This window comes from Haliaeetus albicilla, chromosome 12, assembly GCF_947461875.1.
Source record: "Haliaeetus albicilla chromosome 12, bHalAlb1.1, whole genome shotgun sequence".
Classification (NCBI taxonomy): Eukaryota; Metazoa; Chordata; class Aves; order Accipitriformes; family Accipitridae; genus Haliaeetus; species Haliaeetus albicilla.
In genome coordinates this window covers 13,182,779-13,203,515 of record NC_091494.1, presented here as the reverse complement: position 1 = coordinate 13,203,515, position 20,737 = coordinate 13,182,779, and the positions used below count along the sequence as shown (strand labels likewise).

Genomic DNA, 20,737 nt, shown 5'->3' with positions numbered 1-20,737 from the left:
CTGCAGTACAGTATTTGCAAAATAATATGAATGTTCTTCCTAGGTTACAGTGATGACTACTTGCAACATACATTACACTCCTGTTAGTAGTATTCTGTGAATGTGTAAGTGCTGTGTTGGCAATAAGAAAGTTTCTTTTTTGTGTGTGTGTGTAGTTTTTATTCAGCTCCTAGAAAAGCTACAAAAGCAGGCTTCACTTTTTTCTGATCTTGTAATCTGTAGTGGCCTGTGGGGAGCGCACTGATGTTCCAGTCTTGTTAATGGCTTAGTGTAAGGATGTTATAAAAGTCCAGTAGGTTGTCAGTAGAAAGGCCATCAATAGAAATTTATTAAGAGTAATGCTTGAAAGCAAATTCCACTGGCCTCTGACAGTAAGCCGCTGTAACACTCTTTGATCCTGAAGGGTCTGCTGAATCTCAAGTTGAAGTCAGTGGTTTGGGTATAAAGAGCAATGAATTTTTTATTTTTGTTTTGCTGATGATTTATTAATAAATATTGCTGCAGTCTTTGGATTAATGTTTTTCTTTCATGAGCTGTATTTTAAAGGAACTTGGTTGGAAGGGCAGTCTTGTTCCATTTTGGTATAAGGAAATGCCTTGAGGTTATATTTCCCATCTGATTATTTTTGGAATGATGTAGACATTTCTTACAATGCCATAGATAGATTTGATCGCTACATATGTGGGTAGCTCAATCTTCAGCGTGATTGGAGTACATTAAAACAGGAGGGGGAGCTCTCACCACAGCAGCAGCTGGGCAGAGTGGCGAGCAGTGCAGTACTTGGTAACAGCAAAGGCAGGAGGGGCTGCAAGAGCTACAGAGTAAGGGGAGCGCCCTGAAAGACCTGAAAATGTGCCAACAACTCTCCTCCATTTCAAACTCTTCTTGGAAAATTATCTTCGTGATCCTTCAGTAGTTAAATTTGGATGTTTATGTCTCCTTTCTTGTCCTTAAACATATGCATGCTGTGAGCCAGGACTTTGTTTCTTTGCTGGGAGAGGGTGTATTATTGCTGTATTTTATGGCAAATCCAGAAATGGATTTCAGTCTGTGTAATTTAAATAAATTAGTTTCTAGATCAACATAGCATTTCCCTGAAGTTGCAAAGTGGTTATTATTGACATGTTACATTTTCAATATTTTCAGGTATTTTTAAATTTTTTAAAAACCACATTAAGAATAGACTGAGATGACACATCCTTCTTTGTCAAATTTCTCTGTAATCGGTCTGCAGTCCACCATTATTCTCCTAAGTGTATAGTTTAAATTACATGAGCAGTCCCTCCTGAATTTAGTTCATTCATATACTTGTAAGTACATATGCGTTTAGTTGCTTTACTGAATTGTTGACTAAAAATGCTTCTAATAAGTGTGGAGTATTGTTTAGGTCCTGTTTTCAACATGGCTTTTAGAATCAGACCAATGTGATTAAGTCAAGGTGTGTGAAACAGTGGTGTGCTGACCAGTGTGAGAAGGTGAGTTATTAGCTAATAGGAGTCTTTCATCTTCCCCTAAAGCAGAAGACTGTCTCTCATGGTATCTTTCGTTCTAGAGAGAGGTGTTGTGCTTTAAATGCTCCTTTTGGGGAGAGAAGTAGCACTGAAAGCTGAGTGCTGTTCCTTGTCTCTGAATTGCCATATGACTTTCTCCATTTACCAGTTTTAAAATGGTCCCTGTAATATTTTTCTTCAACAACTTACTTGAAGCAAGTGGGTTGGAGTTCTAACAGGGAGCAAAGTTTGATATTCTTTGGCCAAAAATTTCTTCATAACTCTGGGGGCAAATGCTACTGTTACTAAAGTCTTGTTTCTGGTTATGTACTTTGTTCAGTAATTTGGAAGACTTTGCTTTAGTATCATTACTTGCAGAACTGAATAACTTTTCATTTCAAGACAGAACACCAGCAGCGTTTGAAATGTTTTGAGTTTGGCAAGAAAGGGCTTGTCTGTAAAACAATGAAATTGCATTGGGGAAATACAGTGCCTCTGTTCAGCTGAGGCGGGCTGAGGTACACTGCGAGCTGTTGTGAGCTGCAGCTGCATTTACCATCAAACACTGAGTTGGTGCCGATGAATGTTTTGTTTTTAGTGTCATGGAAACTGTGAGGCAAAGAATGGATATTCTATTCATCTGGGAAAATAGCAGTTCACTGCATAAAACATCAGTTGCTTCCAAAGCAGTTCTTAAAATAGACTTTGTGAATATAACCCTAAAAGTACAACAGTTTAAATCACCTCAGTACTACTTTGTTTTTCTATTAGAATATACATGTGAATTAACATAACATAGAAGGAGTGAGAGTTTTAAGATACAACTGTAGCATGGAACTCCTACAATGATTCGATGTTTTACTTTACTGTGCAATTTTTAATCTAAAAATTGAGAGGTCCATACATTTCAATAGCAGTCTTAATCCTTTTTATTACCTTTCTTCAAATGGTTTGCTCAAAATGGAATAGTTTTGGTCATCATTCAGTATCATTTACTGCTTCATGCAGCATAGCAAAAATCATAAAACTCACTGCAGAGACCAAGTATCCAAGAGAGTGCTCTCAGGGGCAGAGAAGCAAAGATGGTATGGAATAAATAGTGTGGGGTTTTTTTTAAATGCATGAGCATTTTTGCAGAGCCAGTATGTAAAGAATAATTAATTCAGTTGAATTGGAAAGTTTATATTTGTTTTGCTTAAATTTTAATGTTGGGGGGGGGGGAATAAGTATGAGATCTGAGCGTAAGCGGTAAAGAGAAACTAATACAGAAGTAGATATATAAAGTCATTGCCCCACTGTGGAAAAAAAAAAGGAAACTGAGAAAAGAAATTGGAGGAGCAGAAGTGATTTGACCTGAGTGACAGGAAGTTGGAGGGAAAATTGCCAGTTGCAGGATTTCAGAATCCAGGATTCTGGAATGGATGTGATACCAATTAAAAGAAGGGATGCCTCGTTGTGAGGCCTCCTTCAATGTCCAGTGAAAGCAGTGGGAATCTTCCTGTTGACCGTATTGCTCTCTAGCTTAGTTTTGTTTGTTTCATTGTTTGTTTGTTAGTGGGGGTTTTGTTTGTTCGGGTTTTTGTTGTTGTTGTTTTAATTGGGGGATCCAAAATTACATGCAATATTTTAGATATGGTGTAATGAGTGCTGAGTAGATGTGGATAATCACTCCCACCTGCTGTCTCATGTGCAGCTTGCCTTTCAAGACCACCGGTCCTTCTCAGCAGACTTGGTCCCCAACCTGCACCGTTACAAGGTGTTAGTCTATCCCAGGTGCAGGACTTTACTTTTGTTATGGTTGAATTTTATGAGGTTCCTGTTGGCCCAATCATCTAGGTTGTCTACGTTCCTCTGAATGGTGGTCCTGCCTTCAAGTATACTAACTGCATCTCCCAAATTGGGGTCTTTTGCAAACTTTTTTAGGGTGCACTCCGTCTTCTTCTCCATGCTACTGATAAAGACATTAAGCAGGACGGGTTCCATATACACTGTGTAGTTGGTAATGACAAAATTATAGATGCAGGGAGATTGATAAAAACATAAGTTTAGGTTGAAAAGCAACTGCATGAGAAGTAAAATAGGTGCTTGAGGTGCTGAGGCTTAGATGAGTAACTCAAGAGAGAGCAGGATCAAGAAAAGCCTTTTTTATAAGTGTTTATGACTGTTTAGTATCAAGGAGTAATGTGTAGTTGAGGGCTTACAGCAGAGATAAGGGCTTGATATGAAATGGGAAAGTGTCTTTGAAATTAATCCTAGTTTGTGTATAAAAGGCTCTTATAATAATAGGCAAGCTGCACAGTTCCCATTTTCTAGTGCAGGGAATTGAAGTACAAGCAGGTAAAACAGATAAAAAGATACAAAGTCCACGTTATTTTTACTTTCACTCTTTAATACTGTTTAGGCTTAGAAGGAGGATTTTTCACTTTGCAATACTTTCAGGTACTGTAACCATGTGTTTGTAACCCCAGCAGTAGACATTTGGGCTTTCCTATTCAATGCCTGGGGAGATTCCCTGTGGGATTTGCAAAGGCTGGTGTGCCTCTTGCAGAGCTGCTGAGACTGGCCAACAGGAAAGGTCAGGGTAATAGTGGACCACAGAAAGTTTCCATAACTGCTACCTTCCTCCTTAGGATAAATCTAGTTAAAGAACAGGAGGCTGTAGGGCCTTGTCTCAGTCCTGCAGGCATCTTTTTGCACTTGCCTGAATAAAAAGGCAGCTTGCTTTCTTACATGCAGTTCACAGTGCTCCACATCAGTGACCTGTCTTCAGTTGTTTCAATCTGCCAACAAGCTCTGAATTTCCAGTAACACATTTAGATTGCCAACTTGATGATTTAAAAGGGGGGGGGGGGGAGGGGGGCGGGGAAAGACTAAATCTAGGGGCAAGTTTTGAGTCATGTTGATGTCATGGAAAAATATTCAGTGATGATCCTCTGCTTATAGTTGCATTTTAAAACCTTGTCTGGTGCCTGGCTTTTACTCCTTTAATGCATTATAATTTTAAAAGAGTAATTAGATTATTCCTTTAAATTATTCTTTTAAAAGTCATCCAGTTTTTTTGTCGAAGGCACGTACCTTATAAGAGTTGGCTACATTGATAGTGTACTCTGCCAGCTTACAGTTTAAAAAGACACCTTCCCCATAAATTCAGGTTGACTAGCATTATCATTAACCTACTTAATCCTTTATTAATAAAATTCTATTTTGGTGGTTTCATTATTTATGATTTGCTATCAGAGGAATAAATTATTTGTGTAATCCTATTTGCTTATTTTAAATATTGTACAAAATGAACTTTCTTCCAGAGATCTTGCACTTCCTGAGTATTCTAAGACTAAGTAAAAATCAGTGTTAATATCTGAGAAAACACCTTGGTTTATATGTATATTAAAAATATACATTTTTTTTTTTTTAAACCTTTTGGAGTCAGGTTACCTAGACCTGCTGATGCAAAAGTGCAGAATGTTAGCAATTGCTTTTACATCTTCCTTGCCGTTGAAATATTTCATCATTCTTACTCATGTTATCATTTCTATAAAATAATTACCAACATTGCCATATGTATTCCTTCTGTTCTTAACATGCTGAGGAAGAGTGTTTTCCTCATCTGCTTTAGGTCATTTAAAGCAGCATAGTGATACCTCTGGAAAGCATGGGTAGCCAAGCAGAGAGGTAGTATTTATTGATATATGAAGTTTTATTCTTTAGTTCATTGTACAGCACACCATGTTCCTTGGTGTTTTTAAATCTGAGAGTTACATTCACCTTGACTATGTCTGGACCTGGGATGTTATTGTTAATGTTTCCTCAGTCATGTTCCCACGACTGTTATGATCTCTTATGAAGACTTTTTTCCTTTATCAAGAATGCCACTTGTCTCACCTCTCAAAATAAACAGTGAACGTGTCTTTTCCTTTGCAATGGTTTTGGTGTTTTTTTGTTGTTTTTTTGGTTTTTTGGGGGGGAATATGACTGTAGAAAAAAACAGTATTCATCCTTCAGGTGCCTTTGCAGTAGGGTAGCAGTTTTCATAAATGTATGGAGACGTGGGGTACATACAGATGAGGGGATGGTTTAGAGAGATCTATGTTTTTGAGTGTTTTTTTAGTAGACAGCTAAAAGTCCATCCTCTGTATAGCTGCAATACCAGTTTGCCTTTCTGCAACACAGTGATGCTTTCTTGCGCAATTATCTTCAATGTTTTGGGGCTTGGTAGGATTGCTTTCAATTTCTGGACAATCTAAAGTCCCTTACTGTAAATACTGGTTTTATACTGAAATAAGAGCACCTGTTTTAAGCTCTTAGCATTTTAGGTGCTTTGTATTAATTTAGATTATTTAACTATTTTTAATGGTTTTTTTGTTTCACCTTCTTTTGGCTCGGTGTGCTTGCATGCAGTGCATGTGTATAGTTAGGAGTTTTCAGCCCCTGAACAGGAGATGGCTCCTTTCAGGCACTGTCTTGTGAGGATTTCCCCTCCTGTTTTAACAGATAATTTGGTTACTCTGCGGTGTCCGCAGAAATTGTTCTCCTGAAGCAGTAATACTGGGAAAACACTTAACATGTTTTGTTTTCTTCTGAAATCTGTTTTAGCTTCTAATGGGGTTTTGGTGTTTGGTTTTCTGTGTTTTGTTTTGGGTGTGTTTTGTGGGGTTTTTTGTTTATTTGTTTGTTTGTTCAGTCTAACAGCTACTGCTAGTCTGGAGACCACAGTTTGGGAATACCTGATTTGCAAACTTCTATTTCTGTGCAGTTGGGTTGGCTGTATTGCCTGTGAAGGGTGAAGCTCGAATAAGTTATGCAAGTCATCCAAATGAGAACTGTCAAAACTTGTGTACAACAGAGTACGATTGTAATTATTTTTAAGATTTTATATAATTATATATATATATTTTTAAAAAGTAGTTTAGCAATTTGTAGTAAGTAGTGTCACCAAAATAATCTTTTAATTGGAAACAGGTGTAGCATTCTGTTGTAAAGTGTGGATTCTCTATTAATTTCCAATTATAAAAACCTCTTGACTTCAGACTTAAGAATGTACTTGATGTTCAAAGTCACTGATAGGAGCTGAGTAATGTTTGTCCTTAGATCTGGGACAAATTCTCACCAGGAGAGCAAGGGATGCTTTTCAAGTTAGTTGTAATGTAAGTAGCAACTTTGTTAGTTGCTTGAAAATTTTAACTAAATCCCTTGGGGATGAGATGAGGAAGATGGCAAAGGGAGAAATATTTTAATAGTCAAAGTGAAGACACTTGGATACTCTAGAAATGCATGGGGTGGATAAGTGAGGTGGGTAAATGCATGCAATAAAATGTCTTCTTGTCACCAGTGTGGAATGTGTGTGTGGTGTATTCATATGCATACTCAGTTTGGTTATTGTCTTCTGGATAGTGTACATCCCCAATTTCCCTCATTTTTAGTATATTTTTAGTGTAGTAATTTTTAGTGTGTTTCTCCCACTGGATGTTCTGTCTACGTATAGCACACATGAATGGGTTAATAGAGTGGTAACGTTATTTATGGTAAGGTTAGCCTAGGGTAGATGTAGTAGTGGAGAATTGAAACTAAATACACTAAACAGCTATTCAAGAATTATTTGGTTCACGGATACTTGCCCACATATGCTTGGGGGAGGAGGAGAAGAAAGGTCTTTCTTCATCTAAGAGATTTGTACTCCCTCTTTTCCCCTTGCCTTCAGTTATTCATGTGCATCTTCCTGCTGAGACTTCAGTCCCTTTTAGCCTTGCAAACATTTGATTTGTTACTTAGTGCAGTATAAGCCTGGTAAGTGGAGGGACAGGAATAGTACTGAGGAAGTAGCCTTCATGGATCAGCCACTGATGGAATAGAAATGTTCTTCGTTTGACATGAGCATATAAATTACAAGTTCATAGGGTCAATCCAAATATAATGTGGAATTTAGTCCACCCCTACCTCCTGTGTATTTGAAGTACATAAAGAGCATTAATAAATTGTTTTTATAGCACAAGATCTGTGCAGTGCTCTGCAAACTGACAAAATATTCCATCTTTTCTTAGAAGTACTTACAAATCAGTGGGATGAAAGTGTCAAAGGCATGTCTTTGGGAAGCAGGTTCTTTAATACCACTTCACGCACTGACATTATTTCTTTTTAAAATATTGTGTTAAAGAAGTTGTGAGAAATCCCTTGACTTCTGTGTTTAACATCTTAATGTACTCTTTAGATTTATTGCTTGGTCAGTTCAATCAGTAGAATTCTTACAGTGGAAGACACCTGCAAATGCCCACACAACTGTAAGTATAGAAGGACTTCTGAACTTTTCTAATCTTTGGAAAGCACAATGAAAAAAAAAGTTTTTTTCCAGATGATCCTGTCTAAATGTCAACAAAAGCAATAATTCAGTATTTGTTGTCTAAAGCATCATTCCTAAATTGCAACAGTTATAATGGGAAGTTGATTCCAGTTAATTCCAGGTTCAGAATTTCTACGTTTTGCATCATTTACATATGAAAAACAGTTTTTGCTCCAAATAAGACAAATAAGTACTAGGGCTAGATAGCAGAAGTATAATGCTGTCTTACAAATGAGAATTTATGGCATGGAGAATTCTGGCAGACCTGAAACTGGACAGTTAAATCCCATAAATCTCATTCAAAATCATAATCTTTTACTTCTTGCAGATTATTAGAGTTGTTCTTGTAGGATCATGGTCTTTCAGAATTTTGAGCAAAGAAGTAGGGGGCAAATCTGTAGTATTAAAATCAAGCTTTGCTAAACCTTTTCTTCTCCTGTCTGGGAAAATTGGTTTTAGAAGATGGCACAGCATGGGGGGGGGCGGGGGGAATATCTAAAAGAATGTTGGTGTTTGGGTTTGTTTTTTTCCCATTAGTCACAGTCTGTACATACCATTTCCTTATCTGTTTTTCAAGAACACATAGGCCAACATTCTTATGACTACCTGTATAGACTGCATTGCTGATCATCACTTGGGCATGGCATTCCTGGTTAAATATGTTTGTATTTTTTTTTCTTTTGTTCTGTTACTTTATAACAAAATTTTCCAGTAATGTGATTTTGTTAGGTATGAATCGCTTATTAATCTTAAGGTTCAAAATTTGGTTTAGGAGTTTGCAGACAATCCATGGTATGTAGGTTTGACTGCTTTATTAAAAGATAAGACAGTGTCGATAAGTTTGCAAGACTTCAAGGGTTATTGATTGGGAAGCTGCTTGCAGTCAGAAGAAGACTGAGCTAAGATGGAGCGTATGGTGAGATAAAGGCTAGGTTGGGAAAGTGATTACAACTGGGGACCTGCTAATCACTGACCTCTGTAGGGATCCTGTAGTTTATCACTAATCTCACTTGCACTTGGCATTTTCCTGTGTTGCTGCTTCATTGTTCGTAGCTGAGTGAGTAATTTGGCTTGGGATGAACAGGAGGAGGGTGCTGCAAGTCCAGCAGCTGCACTTCTTGGCACTGGCTTGTTAAACATCCTCAGTGTAGCCAGCAGCGTGCTTGGCACACGTTAGCCAATAATACTTAAACAAATTGTTGTGAAGAGAATAGGAGGTCATTTGTTTTATGCACTTTCTTCAAATTGTGTTGCTTCTCTGTTTCATTTCCATGTGTTTTGGTCACCATTATTAAAAGGAAAAACGTGCGTAATATTTTTACATGTATTCACAATATATACACATGGGTATTATGTACCTTTAAAATATTAGAGGTAAGATTGTAGGTATAAGGCAGATATTAAAACTGTGACAGCCTGTATTAATGAGTAGGCCTATACAGCAGTAGAAGAGGAAGAAATTATTCCTCCAGTGCTGTGGGAAATGTCTAGATATGTAGTAAAACTTTTATGGCTGCATGTGTCAGTCAGTCTTGCCTCTAAGAAGGCAGCAGCACACCAAATCCAAGGAGCAGAGCTGGTTTTCCATTTTAATCAAATGTAAATTTTTTCACTGTACTGAATAATTGCTGAATAAGAATTTTTAACACCAACAAAATTTGAAAAAGTAATGAATGGACCTGTACTGGAGGCAGCAAGGATGTTATTCTATAAAATTTGCGTACTTTCTTTCTACTTTGTGATAAGTTGGAAAGTGATATTAAGAGTTGTAGAAGAATGTTTACTTTGTTGGATGTTTTTCTTGCATCATCCACATGCACCTGTAAGTATAGCTTGTGCAGCTTGTTCCTTGTCGTATTGGGTCTGCATATGAAAAATTATTTGAATGTGTTAATTCTGTGGGTAACAAGAGATGGGTATTTTGTTGCTGGATACTTTGTTACTGGATGTGGATGGGGAGAAAACAGTGTAAAAATTGACTGCTAGCCACATCTACCAACACCAGTTTAATAACTTTTTAAATTCTCAAAGGCATCACCAATGTTTTGTTATAAACTAACTTTTGGGTAGGCTATCTGTTGTGACTGGTTAACAGTGTTATCAATGATGAAATGATGATTAGGAACTGTAAAAACATGCTTCAAGATTCACTGAAAGATGATTCTCTGTGCAAGTAGGGCAGACATACTTCATGTCTGACAAACAGAGCAGCTGCCAGCTGTGGTCACTGTAGTATTCATACTGGATGATAAATATTGCTTCATTAAAAAAATGTTGGTGCTTTCCATATTGCCAACCAAATAAATTTTTATCAATGCATAGAAAGATCTTTAGTTTATAAAGGGTTAATTCTGTGGGAATTGAAGTAATTTTTTGCAGTTATGTTCTGTCATCCTCTCATAAACCAAGCATTATCTAGAAGCAGTGGGAAAAGGCTGTTTTACTACTGGCAGGCATTTATAGCACATTCACTGAAGTAGTCCTCAACTACTGAGTTAATGTAGTGCAGTTTTCAGCTCACTATCGCTTTGCATCTTGCTGTTTCAGTTCATTCTGTGTTAAGAGTATTTAGGCTGCACAGCTGTTATACAGATAGATTTATTATGGAATACAATTCCTTGTGTAGTATTCAAAAGCTATATTAAGTTGTGAGCATATCATATTTAGACAAGCAGTTGCAAGAGAAAAATAATTATTTACTAAATGCTTATTAAAGTTTGAATTGGTACAGAGTGTTTCAAGGTTTTAAGTTTATGAAGTTAGGAAGTACTTGCGGTTCAAAATGCTTGGTGGGATTTTCTTGGCTGAGTTTCTTTTAACTCTGTAGTCCTTGGGCTTTAAGCCTGTTAGACAGCAATTAGGTCATTAAAGTTTTTGTTAATGAAAACACGTGAAACTTACTTAAAAAAAAAAAAAACAAACCCAAACTTATTCCAAGTTATTAAAAGATTCAAATGCCTTGTGAGTTGATCAGTGCAGATTTAACATTCTGTATATATCCAACTCAATCATTTTATTTTAGTGTGGCCAGCAGGAGCAAGGAGGTGATTGTTCCCCTGTATTTGGCACTGGTGAGGCTGCACCTGTGTTCAGTTTTGGGCCCCTCACTATAGGAAAGACATTGAGGTGTTGGAGCATGTCAGAGAAGGGCAACCAAGCTGGTGAGGAGCCTGGAGCACAAGTCTTATGAGGAGCGGCTGAGGGAACTGGACTTGTTTAGTCTGGAGAAAAGGAGGCTGAGGGGAGACCTTATCGCTTTCTACAACTACCCGAAAGGAGGTCGTAGTGAGGTGGGTGCTGGCCTCTTCTGTCAGGTGGCTGGAGATAGGATGAGAGGAAATGGCCTCAAGTTGAGGCAGGGGAGGTTTAGTTTGGATATTAGGAAAAAATTCTTCACTGAAAGGGTTGTCAGGCATTGGAATGGGCTGCCCAGGGAAGTGGTGGAGCCACCATTCCTGGAGGTATTAAAAAAGCATGTAGGCAAGGCACTTCAGGACATGGGTTTAGTGGGCATGGATGATGGTTGGACTCGATGATCTTGAAGGTCTTTTCCAACCTACATGATTCTATGATTTTTAAATGTCCATTGCTTTAGTTCAAATCCATTTGGAAGACAAAACTCTGGGATATAGAGCCACTGAAATATAACCTGAAGAAAGTTTTCCATGATGCTACTTTGTAAGTAAGGCATAGATTTGTTTCTAAAAAAACAGCATATAACTTTTGAAACATGAGTCAGGAGGTACATGATAAAGGTGATGAAGGAGCTGATGATTCACAATTGCTTTGTGTAGGAAGTCCTTCTGCACAGGTCTGATGGGAAGTGTTGGGACTGAGAAAACTGGCTAAAGTTGCTTTACTTCTCATGAATATTTTGTGAAAATAAAATAGGATCTGAAGAGGAAATAAATTTCACTTGGGCATTACTTTACCTTGCCAGCTGGTATGTCTACACACTACCTTACAGCCATGTTTACACAAACCTGTGCAAATGAAAACATTCAATGAGGATTTTGTCATTTAATAGTGTTTTTGCATACCCCTCTCCTTCCAATTAATGTTGGGTGCTGTAGTGAGTTTCCTCATGTCCCCTTAATGCTGAGCATTAATGTTTCTGAATTTCCAGTTATAACAAAAAAAGATAATATTTCCATCTGTGCAGTGAGCACTGACTGAGACAAGACCCTCTTGACAGAGGGTGGAGAGGGCATGATCAGACAGAGGGTATCACATACTCAACAGCAGATCTTGTGGGGTAAACCTGCAAGACATTTCAGGGTCTGCTTTGGCTTTCAGTGTCACTGTATTTCTGACATTTGCATGCTCATAAGCACTCATGTTCCAATAAGTTTGTTTTTTACAGTAACCTCTACATTTTTATGCTCTTCTGTCAATCTGTAGAGAATCTAAGTAATTAAGAAAGGTATTTGATAAGCTAAAAACCACCAAACGCATTATGCTTTGATATATTTGGCTACGTGTTTGAACTTTATTGGATGCCAGAGACTGCCGGAGCATTGATCAGACATTATGTATGGGACCTACCTATTTGTTAAACCAATGAGGAAGTCTTCTCAAACTTGACATTACCCGCCTTTCAAGTACTTGACTCACTTACTACATGGAGTAGTTGATAAGTATTTTCTCTTTCTATTGATAAGTAAACACTACCCCTGATGTTTTCTTACAAGGCTTTAAATAGTGAGAATAGCATTGTGCCTAGACTGGAGCAGCTGAAGTGTGTTGAAATGACAACAGGCGATTTGTAGTCAATACTCTTTCACTTTTCCATTGTGTTGATAGTGAAACCATCACGTGATACTGCCAGACAGCAGGATGCTGGGAAACCTTTCAGTGTAGTGTCAGTGAAGCTCCAGGGCCTGTTGATGGAGTCCTTCCTCTTCTCTCACGAGCAGCGTAACAGATGTGCTCTAGCGGTGCCTGGGACAGCTCACCTTCTCTCCCCTGTCCTTCTGCTATGTGAATGTGAAGATCGTGCTGCTCGCACAGTGCTCCAGTCTTGCAAAAGGCACAACAGTGTGTGCTTCCACAGTACAAGACAGAACCAGGAACAGGACTCACGTGTGGGCTCAATGTGTGTTTCTGTAGTGTGTGCCTGTTGATTTTTTTTGTTGTTGTTTAAAAATGTGTACCTTTAACATTGTGAAACTACTGCAGGTTTGAGAGTCGTATCTAAGTGTTTGCTGTGGGAATGTGTTTGGGAGACTCTCTATACAAAAGGCACCATCTTGTACTTGATCCTAGGTTGCTTTCCAAACCCTTCATTGAAAAGCCTGGCCGTTAGAACACAGGTTAAATATTAAGTTAATCCAGTTCTAATTCTTGATAAATATTTAGGCAGTGCAATGTCAGGCAGCCTTGACTTTTCTTGATCATTTCTTAGAACCAAATTTAGTATAGATTGGGCTAGCTTAGTCAGCTTTTTTCCTTTAGTATGAACCTGCCAAACTTTTTAAGTGATAACATTTAAATAACATGATTTTATGCATTCTTATCTAACAATTTTTTGCTTGCTACACAAACCATAATTTAAATCATAATTTTTCTAGTCTCTGTAATTGACTCTTGTACAAATATTTGTTTTAAAGCCTGCCTGAAATACTGCATACTTCAGTCGAAGTTGTTTATCATGTGGTATAAGATTCTCATTTTCTGGAAAGAAAATGCTGAGTCTGGTTTAATATGAACAGCATGATTCATCCTACTTCATATAATTTTGCATGCTAGGTATTTTATTTGCTTGGTGCCCAATAGCTGTTAGAGGCAAATTTTTTCAGCAGAAAAATGTTAACTTTCTTCCTCCCTTTGTTACAGCAGAGCTGCCATTTTTCAAGCAAACTATTGTTGACTGGACTACCCATAGTTATCAGGATGATAATCTTGCAGAGATGTTGTTCCAAGAGATTCAAACTTCCTCTTCCTCTCTGCTCATACAAGATGCACTTTTTAAATGAACAATAAGCATACTTCAGTTTTTCCTCTTACAAAATGACATTTAGGGATTTTTGGTAATAAGAGGAAAAAAAGAGAAAAACCAAAGGAAGTACTGTTTTAGAAGTGCAATTGCAATAGCATGGAGCTATTTATCACTGAAATGGGAATGTATAAGAAAGGCTACTTTTTCTTCTTATGAGGGCTGGATGACACATGCATTGTTTACAAAAGGGAATGCCTAGTTGTGTAAGATGACATTCATTTTCAAATAGATAGGTATCATGGCTTATTACTGCTTACCTTTGGATAATACTCTGAGTGGTGTTATGGGGTGTTTCATAGTTCTAACTGTGTCATAACTGGGGCAGGCATAGGCACTTGGTGTTTTGTTATGCACATACTTGATAACTGTCTGATTCTTGACATTGTTCAGCAGAGACTTCAAGATTTTTTTTAAAAAATGTTGCTTGATAAACTTCTGAGCCTTACTGGAGAACTTTCACACTAAGTTTTAATATATGAACATGCCAGTTTGGTGGCATAACCAACAAATACAGCACTAAGTAGTTTTTCTGCAATTGACAAATATATTGCTACTGTCTTGTGACCTCAGATAGCAACATCAGAGAACAACCACTCTGCATAAGGCACTATATTCAGTATGTGCTACCTACAGGCAAATATTGTATATATGGTAGAAGAGAGAAGTCTGTTTTGCTGTCTTGACCAGTTGTATTGCTTGAGTTTTGTACCCAACTGGAATGTACATGAAATGAAAGGATTTTTAAGGATTTAAGGGATGATTGTCAAGAGATGAATGATTCAGCCACGGTTTAAGTTTGGTGTGGGTTTTCTTGTTGTTCTGAATTGAAGTTTTTTTCACTTTTCATGTTGTTTTGTTGGTTTTATTTTACTGCTTAGTATATTCATTTTCTAAGATGATACCAGCTATGTGTTAGTTTCATGTAGGAAGGAGAAATGTCTAAAGGTGTCTCTACCTTTGCTTATTGATAATGAAAGGGAAGCTGGACCTTTACCCTTTTTATGTAAACATACTGATAGGGATATTTTATAACAATAAAAAATCGCAGTAGTTCTTTTTTACCGATTGGTTATGTAGGAAATGGGATTAGGTATGTCCTCTATTACAGTAGTGCTGTTAAACACAGATGTATAAAAGCCACTTTTATTCATGCAACTTAGTTTTTATAAGTTCACTATGATGCTAACAGATTTTTCTGAATTGCATTTATAAGGACAACTGATACAGATATCTAGCAGATTTTAAAAAGAACCTAATTTCCAATGTCTTTCTTTTATAGGAAAAACCTCAGATAGAGGTCCATTTCCATTGTATGGTAGAGATACGGGGTTACCAGGCTGTCAAGTAAGTATAGTGATGATTGAAAGCAAATGGAATAATCTTAACTAAAATTTAGTTTAAGTTACTTGAATGTGTCAGGCTACCAAACATAACAAACAAGAATGTCTTCCACAATTTGCAGAATAAATTTTCTGGGTTCTGTGTGGTCAAATTACCTTGCACTTGCATACATCTGCTTAGAGGGGATACTTTTGCTATGTGCAAGTAGAACTGGTTCTGTAGCTCATGAGTGCGAAGTCCTAAGTTTTTAGTAAAAGGGAGGTTGTTACTAGTCTGAACATATTAAGCAATGTGCTTCAGTTGTGTGTATCACGTCTTAACTACAGATCATTGTGAAATTAATTTTCTTATCCTTTGTAGTTATTCATTCCTCCAAGTCTGCAAACAGAATTGTAGACCAGTACTGACTGAACATCAGGATTAGTCTGTGAAACGCACATTTTTCACATATAATGGGTCAAAAAATACCAGTAATTGGTGAATATAGTTTGTTAGTTAACTGTTACTCCTGGTGGAGATTATGTGCATTTTTAAAGGAAAACTTACTACGCTTTCAACGTTTAACAATTAGGTTATCCAGTATAATACTGTATTATTTTGTGGGCTTGATAATATGTTTTTTAATTATGAAAACTTTCTTTTTATGTCTCTAAATCTTCATTTTAGAGTGAACATTTTTTTCCATGTTATTTCTAATGAGCAGCATTAAGAATACTCCATTGAACATTGTTTAAGTCTGTTTTGAATGTACAGGAAGTTTGAGTGTATAAAAAGTATAATTAGCATTTGATTACACTCAGTATTTGTTGACAGAGATTTAAATAAAAATATATAATGTTTTTAATTCTAAGAAATTCATTTGTTATGCTTGTTTTCTCAAAGAGGAATATTTTTCTAATTTTACTGTCAGTAGACTATTTGCTTTGAACTGATATTTTTAGGAACATCTCTCCTGGAGGATAAAACTTCGCATGTGAGTTTGACATCTTGGTTTTGAGTCTCTTAACCAGTAGTTTAGGAAGTGTGAATGGGCAGCACCATGTGGCAATGCAGTCCTAACATCACTTCCCCTGTTAAGAAAGGATCAATCTCACAGTCTTACTACTTCTCTGCAACACAGATGTGACAAACAAAGACCCATTTGTAATTGTAGGGGTGAGCTTTCAGTAATATTCTCACAAAAAGCAGTATACCTCTTTAAGTTCATGTTATGGACTTCACATCATTGCCAGTCTAGACAGTAGAACATTGTATTAGTGTTATTACTATTGTTCAAATAACTCCGTAGGTACTGTATTTAAATATAATAACTTAAACTTGACGTTAGTTTGGAAGCAAATTAATTTCCACATTACTCTTTCATTAAGTTGATGTTCTGTGTCGGAAAATGGGTTTCTGTTAACTTTACATAAAATTCTGTTTTGCTTTGCAGTAATGAATGTAATTTTTGTTGTTTGGCTTCTTACTTGGGAAAATACTTTTATATCTCCTAATTGTTTATACCTGGTACCATTTAATATTAATTTTTTTTACATGTAGGTATTTTAAAGCTAATATCTTATACATATTTGTTTCTATTAACATCACTTCTAATACAGTTTATTCCTTTGATAAGCTTCCTACTATTTCTTCTCCCACAGTTTCTTCCTTCTTAAACATTTTTAGTATGTGGGGAAAAATGTTGTGGTAGGTAAATCTGTTTTGGTTTTATATTCAGGGTAATAGAAAATGATCATAGAGTTAACTTTCAATTAAATTTTAATTAAATTTAAATTTATGTGATAAGTTACACTTTGTACTTTAATTTGGTTTTATCAGTTAAATCTGACAGCGTTTGAAATCATTTGCTAGCTTGGAACATGGTGGGATTTCTGAATCTTTTGGGGGGGGTTTTGTATTTTTCATAAATCCGTGGCAGTGCCTGAAATAAGCTCTCATTGTAGCTGCAGTGTTTGAAAGCTATCATAGAGAAGGTCAAAAGTGATCCTGAGAGGTCATTTTGACAATCCGAATGAAGAATCAGCTGCATTGTCTCTGACAGATGCTCATATAGTCAGTTCTTAAAAACCTCTAGAGATGGAGGAGACTGCATGACCACACTGAGTTTTGTTTTCCATTACTTAAATGTACTTACTCTTAAAAAGATTCCCTGATGCCTTATCTAAATATCATTGTAATTAAAGCATCTAACTGTTGTCTTACAGACAGTGGGCACAGAGAAGAATCTATAATCTTTTAAGTCTGTAGAGGCTGGAAATGCAGTAGATTATTAAGATGATAAGGAGTCCTTAGAAAAGATAAGACATAGATGGATTTAATTTTTACATTGGTGTGTTTAGTGCAGATTATAGTGCAGGTATGTTTTTAATAGCAGCTGTGTAACAGGGTCTATCTCAGATTGAAATATTGGTAGAAAAGCTTATGCTCTGCTCTAGATGTTCTCCAGTAGGTTCACAACCTGAGGGAATTCCAGTGTTTTAAACTAGGTAAAGTACCTCATCTAAAGCCCTACTATTATGGGAAACAGAAATTTCCTGGATCTTTCTGGCAACACTGTTAATTTTTTGCTGTGTGGTATTTGCCTTTTTTCATAAAAAATATCTAATCTTTGATACTTGTTTGATTGGTGATGGTCTAAAATTTCCCAATACCTTGTTATGGTAATGCTGGCCAGCTTGTCATTCCTCAGCCTATATTTTTCAGTTTACAGGTTCCATATGCAAAAATGCTATTTACTTTTTAACACATTGCTTCTACCTTCTCTAAATTTCAGTGCAGTTTTCAATTCCAGGCTTGCACTGCATTTGTAGATCCTTCTGGGTTGCTTTGTGAATTTAGTAAATGTGGTCTTCATTTTTCATCTAAGTCACTGATTTAGAGGTGGAATGATGCCCAAAACAGATGCCTGCAAAGTCTCAGTTAATACGTTCAGCTAGTTTTGATCATGAACTCCTAGCTACTGTTTTTCAACAGCTATGCTCTGTATTCAGCAGTAGTTTTAGTTGTCCTTGGTTCCTTAGTTCACCTGTGAAAGTAGTAAAAGCCTTATTAAAACAGCTCTTATGCTGAGAAGGAAGTGAGATTGGTTTTGTGTAGTTTATTCCAGCTGAATACATATCACTTCTTTGTTATCTTCTGGCATTTGCAGCCTATTTTTCCAGTATTCTTCTAAAAAAAAGAAATTTAAAATGTTGAGCAATTATAAGCCACTGCTTTTGTTCCTCCCTGAAACAAACAAACCAAACCTCATTTGTTTGTAGTCTCCGCACTCTCTCAGAACCATGAGTTTTCAAAAACAGTGGCTAAGGTTTCTGAAATTGTACAAATGGCAAGAGCCAGTCTTCTGAGTATCTTATTGGGTACAGATGAATTGAAAATACCTGACTTCTCCAAATACTCTCTAACCTGTTCTTCTCTTACCAAAGTTCCTTCCATATGTCATTGGGGTAAATGGCATTAATGACCTGGTGTGGATGTGTGATGAGTTTTAATTTTTACTTCCTATTAAGTTTACAGAGGGCTGGAATGAAAATTTAAGACCACTATCAACTGAAATTTTTAAGACTCTTACTGTCACTTCTCACCCTTTACAGAAAATTATTTAAGCAGTGATTTGTATGGACTGTTAGCTACCTACAGGCTTTATATTTAGGCTGTAGGAGTTTAAGTGTCATTGATTTTCGATGTAGCTTAAAAATCTAAGCAACTAAGAAATGTGATTCAGGTATAACATATAGTCACAAGAATGTAAATATGAATAATTTATTAATACTTTACCAAAGAGGTAGTGCATACTTTCAGATTTTATTTCCATTAGGTGTTTTAAGCAAGCCAAAAAGGAGCATCTTAGAGTATAGCACTTTGGACTGGGCCCATTCATGCAAGTAACAGTGTTGAATAAGGTAGTTGCATTTGTCTTAAGCTGTGTTTTTTATGTGGTTTAGTGTTAATGAGGTTAATGGTGTATGTGTGCTACATTAAAACCTGTGCTTGTCTAGTGCTTTGCAATAAAGTTCTGAATCCTCTTCCTTTTTTGGCTTTATTTCTACTTTACTGCATACTCCTTCTCGTTCTGACAGGTCTTCACTATATTCTGCACCTTTCCAACTCTTACTGCCTTTTTTTTCTCTCCGATGTTCATACAGTATATAGACTCTAAATGGATGGGTAAGATGACAAGTCAAGGCTTATGCAGAGCTGGTTTAGATGAGTATCAAAAACTTTTACCTGAACAAAGAATCAACAGCTTTTAGAAGAAATGTAAAAACTATATTTTGCTATCAGAATGAAATGCAATGCTACATGGCTTGACACAACATCTCTATTTCTGTTTTTGGATTGGAGTGTGGGGGGGTGTGTGTGTTTGTGATTTTTGTGTGGGATTCCACCATTCCTGTGGGCTGTGTAATAGCAGATTTGGGAAGGGCATCTTTTCACAAATCTTAAATCAGATATAGATTAAGTTTTCAGAAGGCTTCTTGTAGTAAAAAGGGTTTTCTTCACATTTGTGTAATTTAATACTGAGAACTGTAGCTTCTGTAAAAGAAATGAGATTAGTCTTCAGATACTGAATGTATGACTCCCATTTCCAATATCATCAAAAAGGTACCCAGCTGTCACTGCATATTGCTTTGACAGGTCTGAGCTCTAAGAAAACCAGGAATCTGTGGTATTTTCAAAGTGAAATTGAGATAAATGTGCAATACATGTGTGGCTGTTAGAGTAATTTTTCCAATTGTTTCTGTGGGTCTTCACAGAAGCTAACTTTACCCCCATGAGCCTGTAAGTGCCCCAGCTAATTGGCATAGAGAGAGGGGGATACACCTTTAGCCTAACAGTGCCTGTTCTCATGTGCCTGGCAAAGTCTGTCTCTCCCCACTGGCATCAGTAGGCTGAAGATAGTAAATTATTTGTGACTATCCCCTAAATATTCTGTTTTAATTCTAAACAATCATGCATGAAAAATAGACGTTATGGATTTTTTGACATGCGGAGATAACACATTTACCTTCCCTTCATCATAATTTCAAGTCCGCATACTATCCCATGCACGAGAAAGGAGATAAAATCGAGTGCTAAATGTAATGGATGTTAGGCAAGAACTGAAGAGGCATTCACCAGTTTTTGTTTAAAGTCTAACCTTTCTATAAGGAGACGTATCTTAATTTACCCTATTTTTCTAACTCTCTAATCTGTATGTTCTATATGATGATGGGACACTTTAAATGTTACAAAATCCATTTAGAAAAAAGTTTAATTGATGATAGATCTGTAGAATACATGAATGCTGGAAGGAGCTATGGATTATATTTACTAAATACATTTAACTTAGTCTATGTAAAATTATATATATAATACTGCATAAAATATATACTACTCTATATAGTACATGGTATATATACATATGCTACTATATTTCATGCAGTATGAAATATATATTACTACATAGAGATCATATGAAGAATTTACATGATACTGTGTATACTATATATATTGTATTTAGTAGTGGCAGAAGGATTTTAAACTCATTTATGCCACTATTATTGTATAAGTTTTGTGCATATTGGTAAGAAA

The 20,737-nt window shown here is 36.5% G+C and overlaps 1 protein-coding gene across 10 annotated transcripts in view; it reads left to right on the top strand.

The window, feature by feature from the left end:
* TCF12 (transcription factor 12) overlaps positions 1–20,737 on the top strand; it is a 174,979-nt gene that overhangs the window by 85,161 nt on the left and 69,081 nt on the right. For all 10 annotated transcript variants that reach the window (XM_069798139.1, XM_069798142.1, XM_069798138.1 and 7 more), the window contains one exon: positions 15,102–15,166. In XM_069798139.1, the coding sequence (XP_069654240.1) occupies positions 15,102–15,166 (65 nt within the window). The remainder of the gene's footprint in view (positions 1–15,101; positions 15,167–20,737) is intronic.